This window comes from Pteropus medius, unplaced genomic scaffold, assembly GCF_902729225.1.
Source record: "Pteropus medius unplaced genomic scaffold, Ma_sr-lr_union100, whole genome shotgun sequence".
NCBI classification, from domain to species: Eukaryota; Metazoa; Chordata; class Mammalia; order Chiroptera; family Pteropodidae; genus Pteropus; species Pteropus medius.
Genome location: NW_024345861.1, coordinates 2,750,790 through 2,778,007, shown reverse-complemented (window position 1 = coordinate 2,778,007; position 27,218 = coordinate 2,750,790). Strand labels below are relative to the sequence as shown.

The window sequence follows — 27,218 nt, the reverse complement described above, 5'->3', positions numbered from 1 at the left end:
ATTATAAAAGAAGAGCTATGCTTTTACTTGGTAAGTAATATGCAGTAATGACCTAACATAGCAGAAGTATAAGGTGCAGTTATAAATTTTACTCAGATTTCCATAGAAAGTTAATTTAACACAACAACTCAGTATATATGACATCAACTCAATAATTTTTTTTAGTAAAATATTAAATTGAAATTGGTTTGGCTCTGTTGTTATAACTGAGCAGAGACGAAAACATTTTTTATTTATGAAAATTGTCATAATACTTTAAAATATATATGCACAGAATTTCTCTAAAATATCTCATGAATAGACTCTAGGGGTTTGCTTTCATTGTGTAAAGTATCTTTTATGGTTTTCACACACATTTTCTGTGTAGATTTCAGTGTAGTGTAGAAGTTAAGAGACAAGGCTCTGAAATCAGACTACCAGTTTCTAGCTCTGTGAACTTGGGCAAGTTACTTAACCTCTTGGTGCCTCTGTTTCTTTTTTGGAAAATGGGAACCATAAAGTTACCTTCATGATATAATACATGTTAAGTTTCTAGAGCAATTCTTGCTATATGGTAATTGTTTAATAAATTTCGTCATCATCAAGCTACTTTGTGGAAAAGAATTATAGAGATCTGAATTAAAGTACAGAAATGAATATGCTCTGATGACAACTTTTGGGAGAGGAAGAAATTTTACTCTACCCTTCTAGGTTCTTTTGGTTGGTTTATAATTAAGTCTACATGACACAGATTAACAAGAGAAAATAATCAAATTTAATTATATACATATATATGAGACTCCACATACATAAGAGGTTCAGAGATAGAAAGGGGAAAAGTATATAAGACATTCCAAGCTAAAGAATGAGGTAAGATGCACTGAAGCTTCAGAGGGAAGAAGGGTAATTCACAAGACGGTAAGAAGAACAGATGCTCAGTAATTAGAAGTTTGCCCTGCTCTATAGATAGGGCATAAAAAGTTATTTCTGCTAATAACTTTTATTATCGGCAAGGCCTCAAATTAAAATTCTTTGAGAGAGAGAGAAAAGTTTCTCTTGAGCCTGCAGGGCCTAACTGCCTTCACCTCAAATTGATCCACATGCAAAAGTGGGGCATCTTGGGGAGCCTGTTCTGAACCCCTTCACAACTATGTGATAACCTTCTGCTATCTTGCATGTTTCATTTTCCTCAGATAATTCATGATTTTCAGTGCGACTGGCAAGAAACCCATAGGCATATGATACCAAATGATGGTTCTTATACTTGCACATATGAAGGAATCTAATAGTAGGATAGAAGGTAAGGGAGAAAAATTCCAAGTCTGAGTGTATTCAGACCTCTTCCTCTGCCATCTGTGGCCCTTGTACTACTCTCAGCCCCTCTCAGCAGCAACAGTAAATTTGCTAGGAAAGGTCAGCCCAGGCTAGAAACAACATTTCTAAATGAGAACAAAAAGCAAACTACATTATGAATTGAAAACTAAAATAAACCATAATGTTTTCCTGAACCCTAAGCATTAATTTTTACTGAAGCATAGACCAAAGCAAAGTTACTTTTTCAAAAGCAAACAAAAATAAAAAAAGAACAAAATCTGCAAATGACCCGCGCCCCAAAAGAAACTAGGAACACAAGTAAGGAGTAGTAACCCAAAGGACTATAAAACAAAATATCTTATTTATAACTAATTACCAAAATAAAACTTTTTAAGTATCCATATAGAAATTGTAAACTTTTTGAAGATAGGGTTTGGGTCATTCATTCACTCATTCATTCATCTGTTTATATATAATCTAAAAATATTTAGGATAGTGCTAGCTATACATTTTTTTCACTTCCTACTTTTTAAATTGAACATGGTTTAAGTCCCTCTGTATGAAATTCTATTTCAAGAGACATTATAATACAAACTTCCAGCTATTTTCAAAGCTTATATACTAAGACTAAGATCATTCAATGTGAATAAGATGTTGGGAGTGCTGGTACTGTGGCATTTATTGTAAATAATTCAGGTAGTTCAAGCTTATGTATTTTAAATTTCACAATTCAGTGCTCAAAGTGCTTTTCTTTGCCCAACTAGGAAGAATTCATGTTCCTTAACTAGAAAAAGATTCATATTCCCACATTGACATAAACATTCACCCTTATATTAAGCATAAAAGTTTGTTTCTTATTATAAACTGAAGAAATTTCCACATAACCTTCGTAAAATGTTATATATAAATGCTAGACTTGAACACAGAGAATTTAATCAAAATCCCATGTTGCTTCAGGGTAGTTATAGGTGAAATGCAATTTCTATTGTATTGAAATTTTCATCTTGGAAATATTTATTTATTTTCAAAATTGCCAACATATTTGAAAAGTTTAATTGGTTTATACTCAAGGCACTAGAGAAAGGAAAATTTGCTTTCACAAGGCACTTACATGTATTTATTCTGTCCATGTAAAGTACTTCTTTCAAGTGATCATGAAATTTAATATGAAGTCAACCCATCCAAGATTTGGTTCTAATGACCAAATTAGAAGAAGAGTAATCAATAATCAATCCATCACTTTGATCACTGTACCTTTTTTTTCTGATTTATCGGAAACTTTTCCTCCAATTGGAAAGTAAGTAGTATCCATGGATTCGGTCCCTCTGTTGCCTTTGCTAACTCCATTTTCATAGAGCTGTCCTTCACCTGGTTGCAACTGCCAAGTCAGGCCGAACAAATGTACTGCTGCAAGAAAACAAGCCACAGATAAATTTATTCCAGACTTGCTGAGGTCTCTAAACCAGCTGTCCCTTTGCACCTAAAAATGTCATGACCAGTTTTTTTTAGTTAGACCAAGCAATTTGCATTATATACCTATGTCATACATATAGCTACCTTTCTAAGAAGCTGTTGTTAAAATTTTGAGGCAGAAGCTATCCCAATGGCAGGATTAAAAGTTGGAGTATTAGTTTAAAAACTGTAATGGGATTGGATTCTGCTCCTCAGTGGTATGACCCTTTTCTTTTTCATTTCCCTTAGTCATGTAACTCTAGTTTGCATATGGAAATGGAGTAATGGTAGACAGGCTATCTCAAGAACATGGGAGATCTTCACTATGACTCTGACTCAATTCAATTTAGTCAACATTTCCTGAATGCCTAGCATGCATAAGGCCCTGTGATAGCCGCTGTAGATGTGAAAATCTAGATGGCTACTAAAGTAGGAGTTGAAAGTAATACAAGTATAAAAGAACTATAATGTAATGCAGAATAGTCTACAAGTTCAAATTGCTATCAGAGAATTAAAAATCTTTAGTGTTGATCGGAATGCAGGAAAATTGGTACTCTCATAGACTAGTGATGAGAATATAAAAATATCACCTTTTGGGAAGGCAACGTGACACCATTTTTCAAAAAAATATTTAAAAATTTGGCTTACCCATTTAGCCAATTATTCAATTTCTATGAATTAACTATGACTGTGCACCAAACTACAAGGATATTCATTATAACATTTAAAACCAAAGAGATTAATTAAATAACTAATGATATTATAAATAATACAGGATTACATTGCCAGTAAATCATGTTTCAGAAGACCATGTAATAGCATGGGAAATATTTATAATGCATCAAATGAAAAACATCAGGCTACTAAATAGTATGAATAGTACGATGTATATAGTGTATGTGTGTGTATGTATATGTAAATATGTTGATATCTGGTAAAGGGCAGGGGGGATATATAGCAACATGATAACAGAATGAAGGGCTTATGGAGAGTTTTTATTTTCTTCATTACGATTTCTGTATTGTCTGTATTTTTTTACAATGAACACATGTGATGTTTGCATATGGGGAAAATAAATTTTTGTTTTTAAAAGAAATTGTCTAGAAACATGGCAGAGTGAGAGACATCCTCAAATCTCTCCCCTTGAAACAACAATAAGCTGAACATGTAAAACTCAACAAAAAACACCTGTGCATGAGAGCTACTAGAGGTCAGGACCCCGGATGTCGAGCATTGGAATGGAAGAAATAAAGAAACTGCCTCTCATAGTCACTGGAGTTCCTTTCAGGAGAAGGTGAAGGAGAGGCAACTTCCCTGATCAGCCTGCCTGGAAGTGCCAGAATTTCGAGCAGCCAGCATCAGGGCCCAGTAATCAGGGCAGAAAGCAGAGAAGCAGGATGGGACAGCAAAGAAACAACAATCGATTTTTATTGGACCCGGTTGAAAAAACCAAGGCTGAGCCACAGTCCCCAACCCTCAACCCAGAGAGCTCCTCCCCGCATACCCTCTGAGACTGATCACTGCGGAGCCCCAGGAGAATCTAAGCAAACACTACTGAAACAGTTGCTAACACTAACAGGGACTGAAAAAAGGAGTAGCAAGTGTGATTAAATATATACAAGAAAATAAAAATGACATTTAGACTTTATATAAATCAGGGATCCAAGAGGCTTAGATGCCACCTAGTGGAAACCAAAAGAAAAGCGCCTTAGCAGCAGGCTAATTATTTATTAAAAAATAAATCTTCTTTCTGGAAAAACAACAGATACAATTCCATTAATGCCCAGTTGCAGGAACAGTTCATTAAACACCAAAAACGACCAAGGTGACAAGGCATCTCAGAAAGAAAGATCAAAATCTCCAGAAAATAAGCTTACAGACATAGAAATATGGGACTTAAATGACAGAGAATTCAGGATGGTACTTTTGAAAAAACTCAATGAAATCTAAAACAGCTCAAATCGACAATTTCAGGAATTGAAAAAAACAAGTAGATGAGCAGAGCAAGGAGACTGACACCCTCAAAAGGAACCAAATAGAACTTCTGGAAATAAAAAACACACTGCAAGAGTTTAAAAATGAAATAGCAAACTTAGGAAATAGAGTCAACCAAATGGAGGAAAGGATCAGTGATATCGAAGACAGAAGTCTAGAAATAAATCAGAAGGAAGAAGAGAAAAAACAAAGAATGAAAAATAATGAAAGAGAAATTCAAGAACTAGCTGATACCATCAGGAAAGGAAACATAAAAATAATGGGAATTCTCGAAGGCAAGAAAAGGAGCAGGGACTAGAAAGCATTTTCAGACAAATAATGAACGAGAATTTCCCAAGACTAAGGAATTAACTGAAGTTCTGAATTCAAGAAGTCAAGAGAACACGCAATTATCTCAACCTACCAGACACATTGTATTAAAGTTTTCAAAAATCATTACAAAGACAGAATTCTCAGGGCAGCCAGGGAAAAGACGGTAACTTATAAAAGTCAACCCATATAGATTATCATTGGACTTCTCAACGCAAACCTTACAAGCCAGAAAGAAATGGAATCAAATATTTAAACTATTAAGTGAAAGGAACTAACAGCCTAGAATAATGTATCTAGCTAAGCTCTCCTTTAGATATGAAGGAGAAATTAAGACTTTTCCAGACATACAAAAATTGAGGGAATTCTGCATTATTAGGACTGCACTACAGGAGATACTGAAAAGAGTCAGCTCACCTTAAACAAAATAATAACAACAACAACAACGACAACAAAAATACATAATCAGGAGTAAAGTGACTATCAGGCAAATAGAAGCAGAGGAGTGCAACCCTTACTAAGAACAGGGCATTATAAACTTAAATAATAACAAGAGAATTGTTATAGCAAGATAGTAATGAATGTTCAGCATACATAGGAAAAATTGAGATAACAATGACTGAAAAGGGGAGGATTCAAAGATCCAAATTCGCAAAGAGGAAAGGAGATAAGGCACACACAGAAGAAAGTGGACAACTGTGTGTGTGTGTGTGTGTGTGTGTGTGTGTGCGTATACATACAAATATACATATATAAAATTTTCATATTCATAATGGTGACCACACGTCAAATATTCAAAACTGATTTATATAACATGAAACAAGAAGAACCAGAGGGAAAATCCACAAAAGCCAACCAAAATAAAGAAAACAGAAACACAAGGACAAGGAAGCAATGGAAACAACAAGCTATCAGAAAGTAAAAGATAAAATGGCTATAAGAAGACCTCATATTTCAATAATCACCCTAAATGTAAATGGGCTGAACTCACCAATAAAAAGGCATGGAGCTGCAGAATAGATCAAAAAAACAAAACCAAACCATATGCTGCCTCCAGGAGACACATCTCAGCTCCAAAAGACAAATATAAACTCAGACTGAAAGGGTGAAAAATGACATTTCATGCAAATGTCATTCAGAGAAAAGCAGGAGAAATGGTACTAATATCAGATGAAATAGACTTCAAAAACAAAAAGGTAAAGGAAGATACTGAGGGACACTTCATAATGATACAGGGAATCATGCACCAAAAAGACATAACACTTATTAATATCTATGTTCCCAATCAAGGAGCCCCAAAATATGTAAAGCAATTATTAATAGAACTAAATGGAGAAACAGATGAAAACATGATCAAAATAGGGGACCTAAATACCGCACTGTTGGATATGGACAGATCATCCAAACAGAAAATCAGTAAGGAAATAGCATCCTTAAATGACACATTAGACCACCTGGACATAATTGACATTTACAGAGCCTTCCATCCCAAAACAGCTGCTTATACATTCTTCTCTAGTGTATATGGATTATTCTCAAGAATCGACCACATGCTGGGACAGAGAGATAGCCTCAACAAATATAAGAGGGGTGAAATCATACCAACCATATTCTCTGATTACAATGCTTGAAACTAGAGATCAACTGCAAAAAGAAATCAGGAAGAGCCACAAATATATGGAGATTAAACAACATGCTACTGAAGAATAACTGGGTCAGGGAAGAAATAAAAGGAGAGATCAAGAGATACATAGAAATGAATGATAATGATAGTAAAACATATTAAACCTTTTGGAACATGGTAAAAGTGGTCATAAGAGGAAAGTTCATATTATCAGGGCCTGAGGAAAGTTCGTATTATTATGAGCCTAGCTCCAAAAACAAGAATGAGCCCAAATAAACAACCTAACGCATCATCTCAGAAAACTAGAAAAAGAAGAGCAAATGAGGCCTAATGTCAGCAGAAGGAAAGAAATCATCAAAATTAGAGCATAAACAACTGAAATTGAAAGCAAGAAAAAGAAAGAAAAAGAAAAAATAAATACAACAAGGTTGTTTGAGAAGGTTGAAAACATTGACGAACCCCTGGCTAGACTCACTAAAGAAATAAGAGAAAGGACACAAATAAACAAAATCAGGGATGAAAGAGGGGAAATTATGACTGATATTGCAGAAATACAAAGGATCATGCAAGAATACTAGAAAAATTATGCAATAACAAATTTAATAACCTAGAAGAAATGGACCAGTACTTAGAAAAATACAATCTTCATAGACTGAATCAAAAAGAATTGGAAAATCTAAATAGCCTGATCAGCAGTATGGAAATTGAAACAATCATCAAAAACCCACCAAAAAGTAAAAGTCCAGGACCAGATGGCTTCACCAGTGAATTCTACCAAACATTCAAAGAAGATTTTAATACCTACTCTCCTCAAATTCTTCCAAAAAATTGAAGAGGAGGCAATACTTTCCAACACATTTTATGAGGCCAGTATTACTGTGATATCAAAACCTGGTAAAGATAACACAAAAAAAGAAAACTACAGACCAATATCTCTCATGAACACAGATGTAAAATTATAAATAAGATACTAGCAAACCGAATACAGCAACATATTAAAAAGAATATACACCACGATCGAGTGGACTTCATCCCAGGGGCACAGGAATGATTGAACATATGCAAATCGATTAATGTAATACACCACATAAACAAATTAAAAAATAAGAATCATATGATCATATCAATAGATACAGAAAAAGCCTTCGACAAGATACAGCATCCATTTATGATCAAAACACTTGCCAAAATCGGTATAGAAGGAAAGTACCTTAACATAATAAAGGCCATCTATGAAAAACCCTCAGTCAACATTATACTTAATGGTGAAAAACTAAAAACCTTCCCTCTAAGATCAGGAACAAGACAAGGCTGTCCACTATTGCCACTCGTATCCAATATAAAATTGGAGGTCCTAGCAAGTACGATCAGGCAAGAGAAAGATATAAAAGGCATCCAAATAGGAAACAAAGAAATCAAACTATCAGTATTTGCAGATGACATGATTCTCTATATAGAAAAGCCTAAAGACTCCACAAGAACACTACTAGAAACAATAAGCAAATGCAGTAAAATTTCTCAATGCAAAATCAACGTTCAAAAATTCATAGGGTTCCTATACTCTACTAATGAAGTGTCAGAAAAAGAAGTGGAAAAAATAAACCCTTTTGCTATTGCAACAAAAAGAATAAAATACCTAGGAATAAATCTAATGAAGCATGTGAACAACCTATATGATGAAAACTACAAGACCCCATTGAAAGAAATTGAAGAAGATACAAAGAAATGGAAAGACATTCTATGTTCTTGGACTGGAAGAATCAACATACTTAAAATGATCATATTACCTAAAGCATTATACAAATTTAATGCAATCTCCATCAAAATCTAATCAGTATTTTTTAAAGAAATAGAACAAAAAGTCACCGGATTTGTATGGAAGCACAAAAGTCCCCAAATTGCCAAAGCCATCCTGAGAAAAAGAACGCGGCTGGAGGCATCACTCTGCCCGACTTCAAGTTATACTACAAAGTGAATGTAATCAAAATGACATGGTATTGGCAGCAAAACAGATACACTGACCAGTGGAACAGAATTTAGAGTCCAGAAGTAAACCCATATTTATATGGGCAAATAATTTTCTACAAAAACGCCCAAAACATACAGTGGAGAAAGGAAAGCCTCTTCAATAAATAGTGCTCGGAAAATTAGAAGGCCACTTGCAAAAGAATTAAACTAGACTGTTGCATATCACCACACACCAAAATGAACTCAAAATGGATTAAGGACTTGAATATAAGACCTGAAACAATAAAATGTATAGAAGAAAACATAGGAACTAAACTGAAGAACCTTGTACTTAAAGAGGATTTTATGAATTTGACCTCAAAGGCAAGGGAAGTAAAAGCTAAAATAGATGAATGGGACTACATCAAACCAAAAAGCTTCTGTTCAGCAAAAGAAATTGTCAACAAGGCAAAGAGACAACCATCCAAATGGGAAAATATATTTGCAAGCAACGCCTCCAATAAGAGCCTAATATCCAAAATATACAAAGAACTCATATGACTGAATTACAACAACAACAAAAAACCCAAATGATCCAATAAAAAAATGAGCAGAGGACCTGAACAGACTCTTCTCCCTAGAGGACATACAAATGGGCAACAAATATATGAAAAAATGCTCAACATCGCTGGCTATTAGAGAAATGCAAATCAAAACCACAATAAGATACCATCTCACACCTGTTAGAATAGCTGTAATCAATAGGACAAGTAATAACAAATGTTGGAGAGAATACGGAGAAAAAGGAACTCTCAAACACTGCTGGTGGGACTGCAAATTGGTACAGCTACTATGGAAAACAGTATGGAGGTTCCTGAAAAAACTAAGAATTAATCTCCTCTATGATCCAGCAATCCTTCTACTGAGTATTTACCCCAAAGACTTGAAAACCCATATCCAAAAAGATATTTGCACACCAATGTTCATAGCAGCATTATTCACAGTGGCCAGGACATGGAAGCAATCGAAGTATCCTACAATAGATGATTGGCTATAGAAGTGGTGGTACATATATACAATGGGATATTACTCATCCATAAGAGGAGATGAAATACTGCCATTTGCAACAACCTGATTTGACTTTGAGATACTCATGCTAAGCGAAATAAGCCAGATTGAAAAAGTTGAAAATCACATGATATTACTTATATGTGGGAAATAAATCTAATAGCAACAAATGAGCAGGACAAACAGAGACTCAGAGACATGGACAATGGACTAGTGGTTACCAGAGGGTAGGGGATGGGGGAGGAGGGAAGAGGTAGACAGAGTAAAGGGGGTCAAATGAAGTGGGTAAAAGGATCAAATATGTGGTAGTTGGAGGATACTGGACTCTGTGTGTTAATCACACAATAAAATATATAGATCTCAAATTGTAATGCACACCTGAAAATTATATAATTGTATTAACCAATGCTACCCCAATAAACTTAAAAAAAAATGAAATGGTTTAAAGGAACAATAGATTAAAATTGGCTGGGCTGATCAGGGATATAAATTTAATGAAAGAAGTAGAATTAAAAATGGACCTTGAATGATATATAGGGCTTCGACATGTGGCAGCAATGGGTGGGGAAAGGGGGAAGGCTGTACAAAAAAAATGAGTTTGTAAAGCACTAGATACCTTTAAAGTAAAGGAAGTTGGTGTTGGTTTGAGTTTAGCTATGTAGAGGTGGTAATGGAAGTTAAGTCTGGAAGGGTAGATTAGGGTCATATTATGGAGGACATTGAATGCCACACTTAGATATTTGTATTCTATTTATTAGGAAGCAAGCAGGAATTGTTATTTTCTGTGCAGATGAGTGATATGATCAGTTTACTTTAGGAAGATTAGTTTTCTAGCAATGAGGAGCACTGATGGTTTTTAGGTAAATAGTGATATCATCAGAGTACCCTTTGTAGAAAGATAAATCCAGTAGTGGTGGATAGAAGAATTAATTAGAAGTCCAAAGATTTGGCAACACAAATTGGGAAGGCATTCTAATAATCTAAGTGATAAATGAGTGTCTCAAGTAGGGCAGTGGCAGTGGGTATACAAATAAGGCAATTGCTTAAAGAGAAATTGTGTAAATGTTACTTTAGTATTTGGCAACAAGCTCTGTGTCTTTGTGCATGTGTGCGTGCCCCTGAACGCTTGTGCCCATGTGTAGATTTATGGGGCTTGGCACAGGAATAAGTGAGGGAAAGGAAGAAATCCAAAATGGTTAAGATTTTGAGCCTGAATAACTGATAGCATGGTGGAACCATTAATAGAGTTAAGGAATTCCACACTTAGCTCAGCACTAGTTACACATGGTTGGTGCTGGACATGTGTTTGATGAGTGATGATTAATTAGTTGGTCTGGGGCAGGGAGGGGTGATGGGAAGAACACAGTCTATCCATCTTTGGAGATATTGGGTTCTAGGAATTGATGGGCTATCCAAATAATCATGTTCAACACAAGAGGTCTGGAGGTCTGACGTTCCTGAAAAATATTAATGCTGGAACAAGACTACCAAATAATATATGCACAGAGGCAGCAATTGAGGTTGTAAGAATGAATGAGGTCACTGAGAGGAAAGAATGTTGGGAGAAAAATAAATGCTTAGACAGGAGCTGAGGAAATCCTTTAATTTGTTTTCTTACTGCAGTTTTCAACAGCATCCAAATCTTACCAAAAAGGGGGAAAAAAAAGTAAACCTGTTCATAAGCCATCTCATATTCTTCTTTATATCCTTAGGCAGACTAATTTGTATGTCTAACATTCATATAGTATATGAATTAGTGACCGAGAAATGGAAAGCTAGTAAGATTGCTTATTTAAAAATCATTCATCCATTTTTATTTGGAGCCAAAGATATTTGTAACACCTACCTTCTAATTTATCCTTAAAACTTTTAAGCATTTAATTGGTTTCTACATCTTTCTTTGGATTAAGGCCAGTGTTGCCTGATGAATTTCTCTTGCAATTATTAGAAACAATTAAAACTCAAATGATAGTGATTCTGAGTAAGGTATAGTAAGAGCATGCTAATAAAGCAATATTAGTGACATCCCTGAGAAGAGTGGTATGAAAGCTCATAAAGAGAAGAATTGGCCCCATAATCCTGTTATCTCTGTGCTCTAACCAACTTCACAAACGTAACTAATAAACTACAAATGAATAGAAAGAAAGTAATGAAACTAAAATCTCAAATACCAGAACCTATACCTACAAATGAACATTACTGATTATAGTAGATCTAAGTGTTCCTGACTCCAAAGTCAAAGTTCTTTTTCCCAAAGACCTATATAAAAATATGCATCTTTAGTAAGTACTGGTGGACACTAACCAGGTCTTGGAGTACCAGTCTCATTACTCGCACTTTACTGAAATTTGATGGCTGGACAGAATTTGTATGTCTATTCAGATATTCCAGGAGTAATGTCTTTTCATCTGATTAAGAATGGTATGTCCTAACACAGGTACCTGAGTGCGGAGCCATGTACATTTTAAAATTATTATTCTATTTGTTTTATCTAATTGCAAGGAACTGTGCTTTGAAATTATGAATTTATTACAAAGTTAAGGTAACAAATAGATGATCTCATTGTCCCCAATTACCAAACTCAATCAAACACCTTGAATCTCAAAGGAGCTTGACTCTAGGAGCAGAAGTTCTTAACTTGCATATCTCTATAGACTGCACCTGTAAGTCTGTCAGCAGCTATTTTTCTGCACTTTCTGTTAAAATGTTGGACTTTGTTTCTCTTAAGTAGGACTGATGATCTTTAGCAATATTTATAATTGATAATGCTTCTCCATTCCATTCCCCTTCAAGAGGCAAACATTTACTTATACGGGAGAGACCATAGGAATTCTTTAAAAGTAAATGTAGAAAATATGTGCTAAACAGAAAAAAAAATGGCAGAGATGATAGAGACTCTGTTTATCCCTCTGGTGACCAAGTCAAAGTTGTGATGGAAACAAGGAGCAGCATCAAGAAAAAATAGCCAGGGATCTTGATGAACAGGCTATACAACTAAGGAGAAATCACCCAGCAATGACAGAAGGTAGGACGGGGCAATACGTGGGGCTGCCCGGTCTGGAGCGGCTGAGTAAGATGGAGGACACGGCAGTGGCAGACTCCTCTTAAAGGGGCCACGACTGTGAGAGTATTTTCACAGTGACGGAACTGCTCTCTCTGAGCACCAGTGCCCATTTAGCTGCATGCAGGGGGCACCAAGGACTTACAGGGAGACATTGTATGAGTGAGGACCAAGGCAAGACTCGCTCTGTACAGAAGTGCTGGCGGTATCCATTGTTCCCTGTTGAGCCCTCCACCATATCAGTGCGCAGGACACAACGCACCATTGCTGGGACATAATCAAACTGGATAACAGAGGTCGCTCCGCCCAGAGGATTTCCTGAAACTCCACCTACCCAAACTCGCGGCTCTACCCAAGCTACATCCAGGTGTATCCTCAGCGAGTCAAGTGCTCCTTGTTGAGCAGCTCCTAGACTCACGCTGGAGGCAGCTGGCCTCGGTTTCTGATGTGGCCTTTTGAGGCAACTATAAGCACAGTATCTGTGGATTGTTTGCTGAGTCTTAACAGGTGGCCCCAGAGGGGCAGAGGCTTGGGCTAAATTTGGCCTGTAGCTGAACCCCTCTCAAGACTGTGCCACTGGACACCTACTTCACAAATCCACACTAATAATACTGAGAGACTTAAGAGCTTTGCTTATTACATAGAAACAGACATGGAAAGGCAGCCAAAATGGGAAGACAAAGAAGCAGAAACCATATGAGAGAACAGAACAGAGATCCAGATATAATGGAGTCAAGTAATCTAACAGATGCAGAGTTCAAAACACTGGTTATAAAGATGCTCAATGAACTTTTGGGAAGTGTAGATAAATTCAGTGAGAACGTCAACAAAGAGATAAAAACCATAAAAATGGAAATGGAAATTATAAAAGAGAACCAGTCTGAAATAAAGAACACATTATCTGAGATGAGAAGTATGTTAAATGGAGTAAACGAAGGAATAAACAAAGTGAATGAAGGAAAGGATCAAGTGCTCTATCTAGAATATGGGAAAGCCAAGGACACACAATCAGAATGGCAAGAGACAAGATGCCAAGACTATAAAAATAATTAAGGAGCATATGGAACATGTACACTATTAAGGGTCCAAATATTCATCTGATCAGCATAACTGAAGAAAATCAAGATGTTGAACAGCTGTTTGAAGAAATAATGATGGAAAACTTTCCTAATCTGGTGAAGGAAATGGACATAAAACCCCAAGGAGCTCAGAGAATTCCAAAAATCAGGGATCCATAGAGGCCCACACGAAGACACATCATAATTAAAATTCAAAAGGTTAAATACAAAGAATAAACATTAAAAGCAGCAAGAGAAAAACAGGTAATTACTTATAAGGGAATACCCATAAGACTGGCAGCTGACTTCTCAAAAGAAACTATGCAGGGCAGAAGGGCTTGGCAAAAAATATTTGACAGAATAAAGACCCAGGATCTACAACCAAGGATGTTTTATCCAGCAAAACTATCATTTAGAGTTGAAAGACAGATAAAGAGCTTCCCAGACAAAAATAAGCTAATGGAATTTATCACCACGAAGTCAGTATTACAGGAAATGTTGGAGGGACTTCTTTAAGAAGAAAAAATTCGGAAGACTCACTTCAGATTAAAAGACACACAGAGACTCAAAGGAAGAGGATGGAAAAAGATATTGCTTTGATGAAACTAGAAAGTATTTAAGTCTGTCAGAGAAAGATAAACACTATATGATTTTACATATATGTGGAATCTAAGGGATAAAAAGAACAAACAATTCAAAAAAATATGTGCTAAACAACCCAGGTCTATACAGTCCAATATGTTAGCCACTCACCCATGCATCTAACGAGCACCTGAAATATGACTAATCGGAGTCGGAGATTTAGTATGAAAGAAAGAATGTAAAATATATGATTAATAAGTTTTATTTGGTTACCATGTTGAAATGATAATATTTTGGATGTATATTAAATAAAATCATGTTTAAATTAATACCACATTTCTTTTTACTTTTTTAATGTGGCTAATATAAAATTTAAGTTACATATGTGGTTTGCGCTGTATTTCTATTGGAGAGTGCTGATGTTGACAAACTAGAACATTTCATAAAGAGATTACTGTTTCTCTTTTGGTACTCTATCATAGAACCTACCATATTAAATTGAAGATATTTATTTATATGTTGGCCTCATCATTATTAAGCATCCCAAGGGCAAGAACCCTGTCTTTTTCATCTTTTTATCCTTGGTACCTAACTCAGCACCTTGTAGTCAGGAAGCAGTCTGCTTATACACTGCTGATTGGATTGTAAAGTGGTAAAGTGGCTTTGGAAAGCAATTTTGTGATATCTCTCAAAATTTAAATTGGGAATATTCCTTGACTGAGGAATTCTACTTCTAGAAATCTGTATTAAAGAAATAATCACATATGTGCATAAAGGGGTATGTACAAGGAAATTAATTTTAACATTGTTAATATAGTAAAAAGAAAATAGAACCACCAATAAATCCATCTGTGGGATACTATAAAATCCTATGTAAGATTTAAAAGGACTAATAATGACAAATTGTCAGTCTAGAGGAAACTAGAAAGAGGGCAACTAAATGTAGTGTAGGACCCCAGGAAGGATCCTGGAATAGAAAAAAAAATTGTGGAAAAATTGAGGAAATCTGAATTAAACTCTCAGTTGAGTTAATTGCATCAGACCAGTTAATTTCTTACTTTTAATAATTGTACTGTGGTTATGCAAGATGTTAACACTGGAAGAAGCTAAGTGACAGGTATACAGGAATTCCATTCCACTTGCAACTTTTCTGTAAATCTAAATTTATTCAAAATAAAAAAGCCGAAAAGAGAGAAATAGGGCTGATCTAGTGGTGTGCTAGAGCTGGCTTATTTTGGTTTACAAAAGCCAACTGTACACATCTCTTCCCAATTCCACCTTCAGTGACTTTACATTGGTAGTTGAAATTGTCCATGGAGTGTATTAACACTCTAGGAATCAAAAAATGCTGCAAAATCAAGCCTTTTTGCCCAGAGAGCTGGCTGTTAAACATTTATTAGCACACTACTGGATGACCTATATGTATTGAAATGGAAAGAGCTCTAAGATTTGGATGAACAACATTGTAGAACAATACATATCCTATGATCTTATTTAAGTAAAGAAAATACGTATCTCCGTACATGTAAATGCCTAGAAAGACAACTGGAAGGATTAATACCAAACTATGGATCTTCAGTAAGAGGAGCTGGGGGAAGTTTAACGTTTTCGTAGTATTGTTAGAATACAATGATAACGTATTCATGTATTGTTATATAATAAAAAATACTAGGTGCTCAACAAAACTTTTAAAAGCTGAATGAATAGATGCATTGTTTTATCCCATCTCTTTTATTATTGTTTTCTGTCTAAAATAGAGCTTTTCAAAAACATTTTAAAGCAGCAAGATGATTCAGAAATTAAATATGAATAACCTCAAATACATATGAAACAGAAAAAAACATATGAAACAGAACTCCTGATTGAAAGAGATCGGGGGGGTCCAAAGGCCTTGCCCCAAAGCCCCAAAGATATAGTTTGAAATTTATTGTCCTAAAAATTATCCTCAAAATATCTGAATAAAGAAAATTTGGGTATTGTGAAAAATTCTTTTTAGGCAGTTAAATTTATTGGAATATCTTTATGACACTAGTGTCAGGAGATATGAAACCCTCCATGTTATTCTGTATCTTTTGCTTTTTTGTGTGTCCACTCTCTTACAGTTAATATTCGAATCCACTTAATAATAAAGTAAATAGGGCTTTGATAATAAACATACAAGTAAACCTTGAAATTGCAATATTTATGAGGCAAATACAGCTTTGCTTTCAAGGAATTCATCTTGCATCTCAATGTACATACATTCAGCTAAGGATGCTATATTTCTTTGTTGCAAGATTTTTTTGGTGTTATTGTCTAGTTCTACTAAATAAATATGTTTAGAAAGTTTGAAATCTGTTTCACAAATAAATTCCTGCCCGTATTGGATGATGTCATATGTTTCAAATCATGCCAAGGCAAAAGCATGTGATACTTTTTTAAGATAATTTGTTTTTCCTTTTTTTACAGCAATTTTCCCCCAGTTTTCTTACATATCTCGCTGCATGTTCCTTTAGCCAAGGAACACTACTGCTTTTGTACTTTACTTTCAAAGCTTGTCAAAGCTACATATATCTATTGTATGTTGGACATTTTCCTTCCTGGAAAATTTACCACGTACATTACCCAGATAGTGACATCTGAGGATGACTTCAGGCTTTTAAATTAACTCTTATGAGAAGAAATCTCACCAGACCAATACTTCACTGGACATAGTGTGAAGCTAGATTCTTCCACAATAAGAAACGTTACTGCAAAAATAAATGCTACTTAAATTAAATGCAGCGACAGCTAACATCACAGAAACTAGGTTATCTTTCTATATTAAAATAAATCCCATTTTCATTACATTAAACATTGAATTGGTACATCAATGAACTATAGCCCTTTGATAAATTCCCTTCAGGTCTTGGTTTTATCCTGGTACTAACCAAATTACATGCAGGACTGAAAACCATTAGTTTTCAGAGAAGCAGTAATGTATGTTTATTTATGGTACTGTACTTTTGCCTCAGCAGTTTCATTCAAGTTTTCTTTTTTCCCTAAGGTTATACATATACATTTTCTACTAAAATATTGTCTGTGCTTACACTACAACATGAACATAAATAAAACATTTAAATTATCCCTTTCAAAGCAATTTTAATGGAGTTATTATGGCTTTGAGATCCCTTTCAAACATTTTTAAAAGCCTGAAAAGCTGTTGTGTTGGGTATGGTAGTTTTTCCTTGAAAGAAAGAACTTCACTAATATATATAAAAAAAAAAAAGCAAAAAAAGAAAAAGGCATTTTAACTTGAACAGTCTTACATAACACATTTTGCAAATCTGCCACGGTCAAACAGTTAAATTAATGCCAATTAAATAAAAGATTGAGAGTACAACAGAGGCAACAAAGACACTTTTCTGGTCACTCCATATATTTGAAACTCTACATTTCCTCTCCTAAATGAAACTATTTCTTTCATATTACAGCATACTGGGTTTTTTTTTTTTTTACCTTAGTACAGTCCTAGTTATATCCAATATCAAGGTAATAAATCATTTTAATATCCTAGTTCTATGTCATATTATCTTAAAATTTTCTTTTACTATGTATTTTATATTTTTCATTCCAAAGTTGCAGCAATATTTATAAATAACATGTCTATTTGGGTACCTTATCACAGGTTTAATATATGATTTCCATTTGCAGTTGCATAAGAGGCCCATCTGTGTATTCTGTATCAGACAGACACAATTATTTAATGTTTTAATCTCAAGTCACAGCACCAATAAGTTCTCTCCATAACTCAAATCTTATTTAATTTTGCATTATTATTTGCTTTGTGGAGTTAGGAGGAATAAGCAGTATAATAATGAGATTATTTTTCAAAAAAAAAAAAACTCCCCAAAACAAAAAACCTCAGCTTAAGGAATAATAGAAATATCAATTTAGCCAGGAATCAGCACTTTAAAATTTAAAAATCTTTTTTTAAATTTTCTTTTTTTTCTCCATTTTATTTCGTGTTTTGCTCAAATGATTCTTCCTTCTGCTATGGTCCAAATCATTACCTATCACTTCATCATTATTGATGATGGAAGTCTCAGGTTTATAAACAGTCTCTCACCCTTCTTTCTTGGTTAGGGTGTTTATGGATAGTAATATCCAGATACTTTTTAAAAGGTCTAAATAAAACTGGTGACTATGGAGAGTGAGAAATGACCCACAGAGAAGCTCTCTCCTCCTCTTAACCATTTGCCCTGTATATATTAAAATTTTAAAAATGAGAATGTATTTGTTGATTTATGTTCTCAGCCTTGGTAGCTGATGCTTTTAAACTCACTTCTGTGATTTAGCATCATGTCGTCATAACCAGAGATAAAAATGTATTCTTCTGAACACTTTTAGATTTTGAGATTAAAAACACTTTCTATTACCTGATTATTCACAGTTAGCATTAAATATAGGGCTTATATGAGGTTGGGGAGGAAAATGAATGAGAGGTAGAAAACTATAGCTGAGTATGTACTGAGCCTTCTTGGTTGCCTCATAAAATCTGACCAGTTGGAGAGATACAGAGAATGGAGTTGAGGAGATTATAATGACCCAGTTTGTTCTGAGTGTGAGGTGGCATCATGACAGTGTTCTTCTGGAAGAACCACCAATGTTTGGGCTTGATTGATGATCTAGATCCTCAAGCTTTCTCATCCTTTCATGAAATAATTATTTGTTGGTTGATTACTATGTATTAGGTTCTGAGGATACAAGAGTAACTGCTTGGTTACAAAAACTCTTGCTCTCTGGGAGCTTACACTTTAAAGGGAGGTAGTTGTCATGGTATAGTTAAGAGCAGCGACTCTGAAGCCAAGGTGTCTTGTTTCAAATTCCAACTCTGCTACAGTTAGTAGCAGAGTGACTTTGGGCAAGTTATTCTCTGTGACTCAGTATTCTCACCATAAAATATGCATAATATAGAACCTCCCCCATGAGTTTCTTGTGAGGACCTTGCGAGTCAGTACATGTAAGATACCTTGAAAAATGCCTGGCACATAATAAATGCTTAATATGCTAGCCATTATTATAAAGCCCGGTTAATTCTCCCTTTTAGCTAGCTTTTCCAAAACCATCTTGGAAGTAGAGAAAGGCAGAAAGTCATTTGTCTCTTGCATCCTTTGTTTCCCTGCCCAAGAAGAGGTTTGAGTAGTTGTGTTTTTCTGGAGAGACCAATGTAGAGGGGCTCAAATCTCTGAGATAACTGCAGCTGCCATCTTCACACATATGTATAGCAGAATAAAACAGAACAAAACACAAAACAAACGAAAAAAAACTCACCTATTTTTCTAATTCCAGATCCTTGACTTAATTTAGAACCAACATTAATTTCTCTCCTCATCCCCACCAACATTCTCCAAAGCTTCTCATTTTCTTTTTTCTATCATCATGGTCACTGGGGTTTGGAAATTCTAGATCTTGGGTTCTCATAGTAAAAGGTTTCCAGAAGTTAGACCATCTCTAAGATTTGTAAAGTTGTTATCATTTCTTAGTAGAACGCACTTTCTAGAAAGGTTAGCAGAAATCAGAGTCTCATTTTATGAAACATAACTGAAAATTCTCACATAACCATATAGTATAAAATGGGTCCCAAGAAAATTTTCTGTGGAGTTAAGCAGCACAAGCATGCATTCTTGGTGACAGATTCGACTTTATCAAATTGATCTGTGCAGGTAAGGGAATCTGTCTGTAACATAATAAAATCATGGCATGTTAGAGCTCAAAAAGAATATAGATTAGTAGAGTATACTTCAGAAAAGAGGGAGGGAATAACTTTACAGTGGAGAAATCTGGCAAATACTACCTCAGGCCAGTGATCAAGGTCAATATCATCAGGGATAGTACATGCATGATAGCATATATCCTTGATATGATGTAATGGCAATGGCACCTCTGTGGTATTCCTCCTCCAAACCCATAACCCCAGTCTGGCTGTGAGAACATTGTCAAAACTTAAATTGAGGGACATTTGAAAAAAAAAAAACCCTGACCAGTACTACTCATAACAGTCAAAGTTGCCTAAGAAACTGTCACAGACTAGAGGAAGCTAAGGAGACATGATACTTAATGTAAGATCCTACCCTGGATGCAATCCTGGAGCAGAAAAAGGACATTAGGGGAAAACCGGTAAAATCCAAATCAAGTGTCAAGTTTAGTTAATAGTAATTATCGAAGTTGGTTTCTTAGTTGTAACAAATGTATCATGGTGACATAGTACATTAATAATAGGAGAAACCAAATGAGGAGTTATATGGGAATTCTCTGCACTATCTTTGCAAGTTTTCTGAAATCTAAAAGTGTTCTAAAATTAAGAGCTTATTTTGGAAAAAGACCATAGACCAACCATTCAGCTCTATTTCTTCATTTTGCAGAAGAGGAAACTAATAACTAGAGATAAGTACTTTGGCCTGGGACACAAAGAGACTAACTTCTCTCTTATTCAGGATCAATAGAGGATGTGATCTGTTTCTTCTATTCACTGAAACTTAGTACTGAAGTAATTTGACTGACACATTGGTCTAATGAGGCAATGCCATTAATGTTTTATGCTAACCATTTGCTTTTGCACAGAGGAAAACTCTCCTCTTTGCCCACACACTGATTGTTCAAACTAATTTTGTCTACTCATTTCACATAAGCACATAAAGATTGAAAACTCTGTAACATTTTTCCATCAACTCAAAATACATGAACACCAGTAGAATAATCTTTTTATATGAACACTTTATTTCATTGGATTACTGGGTCACATGTAACTAAAGTCATATATACACCATATATTTTTTACTGGTTTTCTACTGGTTTTATAAGCTCTTCTATTTTTAATCTCAACCTTCTTAGCATTTCTGTTAAAATTAATCACTTTGTCGTCCAAAGCCTTTTCTATTTTTGAAATAGATTAAAGTTTTGCTTTAAAGGAAAGGTAGGGTATAGGAAGTTTACTGAACTTCATATAATTAATGAAAATAGGGCTAAAATTTTCTTACTATTTCCTGAAATGTCTTACCAGGAAATCAGGAGATGTGGGAAAAGAATATGGCAGCCTCTCAGTCTTTACTTTTTTCCTTATAATTTAAAATTGTAATTTTTATTCATTTTTATTCAGTGTTAAAATATTCAATTATATTAAAATCTTTAATAAATAAAAATTCTTATAAATCAATAAATATTATCTGAACCCTATAGTAGAAATATGGGCAAAAGACGTTAATAAGCAATTCATAAAAGAAAAATGCAAGTTAGCAGTGACATTTTGAAATGTATAACCATAGTGGTAATTTATAAATGCAAGCTAAAACCTGAAATATCATTTTGCCTATCAAATTGGCTTCTTATTCTTTTTTTTTAATAAATGGTGATACCAAAAGTTTTAAAGGGTTCAAAGAAATTAGCACTCTTGCATACTGATGATAGGAGTAAAAATTGTTCCAAAACATTTAGACAAATTAGCAATATATGAGCAAAGTGTTGGAAATGTTCTTAAATTTTGATCTAGGAATTCCATGTTTAAAATTTACACTAAAAAAGGAATCTGAATAGATTTAAAAACAATGATGTCCAACATGATGATGTATATAATAGCAAGATACTATCGATGCCCAGGAAATAAAAATCGATTAAGTCAATGCCTTTATCTACACAGTAGAGGATCATGTTTCTATTAAAATAATGTAGAAAATTATTAAATAATAAAGATGTTCACAAAGCAGGTTATAAAACCATATTTATCACACGAGCTCATTTTTAGAGGCCATCTAGTATAATAAGTGAAGTCACAAGCTCTTTTTGAAAAGTCAGACCTAAAAGTGATGGCTCCTCCACTACCTCTGCAGTGTGGGGAAAGCTGTTTAACTCTATGAGTATCAGTTCTCTCTTATGTAAATTAGAAATAATACAACCTAATTTGGAAAATACTATGATTATTCATAAAGGGACCTACATGAGTTAAAGTACAATTCATATTTATTTCTAGAAACTAAGTGCCTGCCTTTTTTATAGTATTACAATAGACTCATAAAATCTTTTTTTTAGTAGTTCAATGTATAATTCATTGCCATCATTTTTTTTGATGCTCAAATTTGGCCAGAGTGAGTTCCTTTAAATTAGTTCCTGTGTCATTTTGACATGTGTGAACACTTCTTTGCTTTCTAGCACAAGATGTTCCAGGCTTATCTTATACTTAGTTTCTTTGCCACAGACCCAGAAATAGCCATTTCTCCAAGAAGTTTTCAGTAGGAAATGAATTTATAAATCAAAGTTTGTGTATAAAATATGCTCATTACTATTGAGGTGTCATTGTTTTTAAGTGCTTTCAAGGATATATTTAAGTGCAAATTTTAAAATCAATGATGCCTTTTGGATAGGGGTTTTGGCATATCCCTTAATTTTATGATTCATATTTATTTCTGCAGGATCTTAAAATTCTACCTCTTGCTTCCTGCTATCCCTTCACCATCAAGCATTCCAAGGAATACTACTTCCAAGTCAATGCTCTCACACCTTCAAAAGTTGTCCCTTCCCAAGGCTATCAACTCTAATTCTGTGTGCTTTAACATTGTTTAAATTTTCAGTAGCCAGTGTTCTCAAAGCCAGGTCTGAGATCTGTCCTCAGTAGCTGTCTATCAATGATGGCATTTCTTTTTAATGGGAGTTTTATTTGATTAACTTTGCCATCGCTAAGGCACAGCTCTAATACTTTCTTTTCTATTTAGTCTTTGTTTGACTGTTGGCTCTGGTGTGGGCTCTAGAGCTAGTTCTGCTTCTTTTGGGTGTTTATTTTTCAACTTATGTGTAATTCGAAGTGTGTAAAATTCTGTCTCCTAAATATGCTATTGAAGTTGGTTATGTGTGGTTTTATTTGCTCTACTTGGCTTCATTTTCTTTTTGGAGGATGGTGTGGAGAGATTAGGATTGAAGAGGCCAAAGTTGTTCTATGGAACTTTGTGTACTCGGTACCTACAGGACATTGATTTGAAATCAGCCTCTAATAATGAGGATGTGCTATAATTTTACCTGCCCAGTGTTGTTTATGTTCAATTCCATACATGTATGAGATAATTGGCCATGGCTGGGCTACCATTTGCTACTAGGAACAGGGCCAGATTTACTAATAAGGTAATTATGTTGTATTTCAGGTGTGTTTTCTTGCCTTTTACATAATTCCTCATCTTAAACTTCTAATAATAGGAAATTCTTAATGAATACCTCATTTCTTTAGCTTAAAGTAGTGATGTGGTGATGGCAAATGTATTTCAACTTCTGAGTAAACCATAATTGTAGAATCTAGACTAAGGAAAGAATGTTTGTTGTATTTGATTATTTATATCTTTCATGGGTTTGGGACAGAGAAGAGATGACATTATGGCTAAGATTTGCCATTCTTATCTTATATTCTGTTAAAATATAAATAATCTTAGAGAGATATAATACATTTTCTTTGTCCCAGCCATTTTACTTCAGTGTGAATTATTTTGCTACATGGGTTGCAAACTTAAATGCTTACCCAGAAGGAAGGCAGGGAATGTAAAAGAATAAAGAAGGTGGGATGGGTATGCTGGTGGACTGGAGAGTTCATGGCCCTTTTGAGAGCAGCCTTTATTTAGCTCCAGTCAATAGTTCTCATATTATTTTTGCCACACAAAGACTAGAACAGTGCCTGGCACATAAATACTCAATAAATGTGTGGGCCACAGGTGAATGTAGGTCTGTGCATGCAGATATTTATATTTTTCAAGAGCAATTGAAAATTTTATGTCAATCAGAGGTTTTAACGTAAAATTGCTAGACAAGTTTTTTAAATTAGTTGACAGCATTTAATAAATTCTATGTATGTCAAGCAAAACCTGTATAGTTCATCAAATTCATTTATGAGTTCAAGTTTTGTCAGGAAGTAGAAGGTAGGACTAGGCTCTTAACTTGGGAGATGGAGCAAAACAGGAGATTGAGACTATGGGCTTTGGTAAGGAAACAGAACAGAGGTCAGAGATTAAAATAGTGACTGAGCCCATCGCCTTGGCTTCATTAGCAGGAATCCTTCTGACATAGTCAGTGAGTAATCTAAAGATTTTTGCTTCTTTCTTATCTACTCAAATCACACACACACACAATAAAACCACATACACTATAATCTCCAGTGAAAATAGAACTATATCAGTTTGGCATGTATGTTAGTAATGGATTCTTTGGGGGGGGGCAAAAGACATACCTGTCACTGGCCTCTATAAACTTGTCATTTTATTGGAAGTATATTCATGTATTTAATCTTGTTTGCTCATTGAAGCTTTTACTTTTAAATTTTAACTTTTTTTTCCGGTCAAGATGTGGAGTAGGTAGATGCTGTGCTTGCCTCCTCTCAACAAATTACAACTGAACTACAGAATAGCCATCATTGAGAATTGCCTGAGTCTAGCTGAACAGAAGTCCTATAACTGGGAATACACAGAAGAGGCAACCTCATATTGGTAGTTAGGGGCAGAAATGTGAAACAGGCTGGTCTCACACCCGCATGTGATGGATGAGAATCAGGAGGGATATCTTGGCTGTGAAAATCCCCTCAGGGAAGTAAGGAGTCCTGACATCATTCCAGGCTCCCAAGCCCAGAGTTCCAGTGCTGGGAAAAGTCCTCACAACTTCTGGCTGTGAAAACCAGCAGAAATTGTGGCTGAGCGAGACAATGGGCCTCTAGAATCACAGACATTTCTCTTAAGGGACCCGCATGCAGACTTACTTACTTATGGACTCACTTCTTTGAGCTCCAGGGCTGGGGCAGAAGCTTGGGAGGCACCGGAAACATATGAAGAGGAACTAAATTGTCTGGATTCAGTGCAAGGGCTGGAGGAGCAGTTTTCTCCCAGACAGAAGGCTGGTGGAATTCATTGTCTCCTTGTTGAGCCCTCCCCCCACTTAGCATGGAAACCCAGATGGACACCATATCTGAGTCTCCATTAACCTGGCTAATACTGGTTGTCCTGCTCTGGTAATTCCTTGAGACTCCGCCCTTCCCAACTTGTGAGCTCTTCCAAGCTACTTCCAGTGGATTGTCCATACAGATGGCCTAATATAGCTCATGACGCAGACTTTTCTAACATCTCTCAGTGGTTCACAAAACCTAAACAAGCAGCATCTGGCCTCAGTGTGCCCCATACCTCTTCCTGAGCAGCCCCAATTTCGGCACTAGAGGCAGCCAGCCTTGGTTTGTGGCTGGCCTCTGGAGACACTTCCAAGCCCAGTGTGAGTGGCGTCATCTGTGATATCTTGGTGGCTCATGCCAGGGGGCCCCAGGCAGAGCACAGGCTGCAGCTGAACTTAGCCTGTGGCAGGGCCCCGCCCAGGAGGCTCTAGCCTGCTTGCCCAGTGGCTGGCTTCGGTCTGAGCTGAAACACCACCTAGAGTCATATCTGAGGACAACATACCCAAAGGGCAGACTGGGCAGTGATCAGAGCCCTGCTAAAATGAATCCTGCTCTATAGGGTCAGCTCCTGCACAACACCTCCTCCACTGGTCATGGCCAGTCCTCAAAATCAATCAAGCCTGGGGTCAATCCTTCCCATTGACCTGTAAACAGCAACCAAGGCTCGCCTACAACAGGAGAGCACATATATCTCATAAAAATGAGAAACCTGGAGCACCTGGCTCAGGTAATCAGGGAAAACTGTGCACTGGGCTGCACAGCACACCTACTACATAAGGTAACTCTAGTAATACCAGGAGACATAGCAGCCGTACCTAATACATAGAAATAAACACAGAGAGACAACTGAAATTGGGAGACAAAGAAACATGACTCTAATGAAAGAAAAGAACAAAGCTCTAGAAAAAAGAACTAAACAAAATGGAGACAAACAATCTACCAACTGCAGAGTTCAAAACACTGTTTAAAGAAATGCTCAATGAACTTAGGGAAAGAGTAGATAAACTCAAAGCAAACTTTAACGAAGAGATAAAAACCATAAAAGTAGGGATAGAAAACATTAAAAAGAACCAGTCAAAAATGAAGACTACAATAACTGAAATGAAGAATACCTCGGGAGTAGTCAACAGTAGATTACATTGGACGAAGCAGAGGGTCGAATCAGTGATTTAGAAGATAAGGTAGCAGAAAACACCCAATCAGAAACGGAACAAGAGAAAGGAATCCAAAAAAAATGAGGATAGTTTAAGGGGCCTCTGGGACAACGTCAAGCACAACAATATTCACATCATTGGGGTACCAGAGGTAGAAGAGAGAAAGTAATGGAAAACCTGTTTGAAAAAATGATAGAAAACTTCTCTAACTTCATGAAGGAAACAGACATACACGCCCAGGAAGCCCAGAGTCCCAAATGAGATGAACCCAAAGAGGCCCACACCAAGACACAACATAATTAAAATTCCAAAGGCTAAAGGCAAAGAGAGAATCTCAAAAACAGCAAGAAAAAACTAGTTAATTAGAAATAAGCGGGCTCCCATAATAATTTCAGCTGATTTCTCAATAGAAACTTTGCAGGTCAGAAGGGTCTGCTATGAAATATTGAAAGTGATAAAAGCAAGGACATACAACCAAGATTACTCGACCAGCAAAGCTATCATTTAGAATCAAAGGACAGATAATGAGCTTCCCAGACAAGAAAGAGCTAAAGGAGTTCATCATCACCAAGCCAGTATTATATGAAATGTTGGAGGTATTTCATTAAGAAGAAAAAAGATAAAAATTTGAATAAAATGAGAATAACTGCATATCTATCAACAATTATTTCATCTTTTTTTAAAATTAAGTTTATTGGGGTAACATTGGTTAATACAATTATAAAATTTTCAGGTGTTCATTATCATTTGACAT

At 35.5% G+C, this 27,218-nt stretch overlaps 1 protein-coding gene across 1 annotated transcript in view; it reads right to left on the bottom strand.

The window, feature by feature from the left end:
- TENM1 (teneurin transmembrane protein 1) overlaps positions 1-27,218 on the bottom strand; it is a 1,050,723-nt gene that overhangs the window by 378,546 nt on the left and 644,959 nt on the right. The window contains exon 10 of the mRNA XM_039874688.1: positions 2,548-2,700. Coding sequence (XP_039730622.1) covers positions 2,548-2,700 — 153 coding nt within the window. The remainder of the gene's footprint in view (positions 1-2,547; positions 2,701-27,218) is intronic.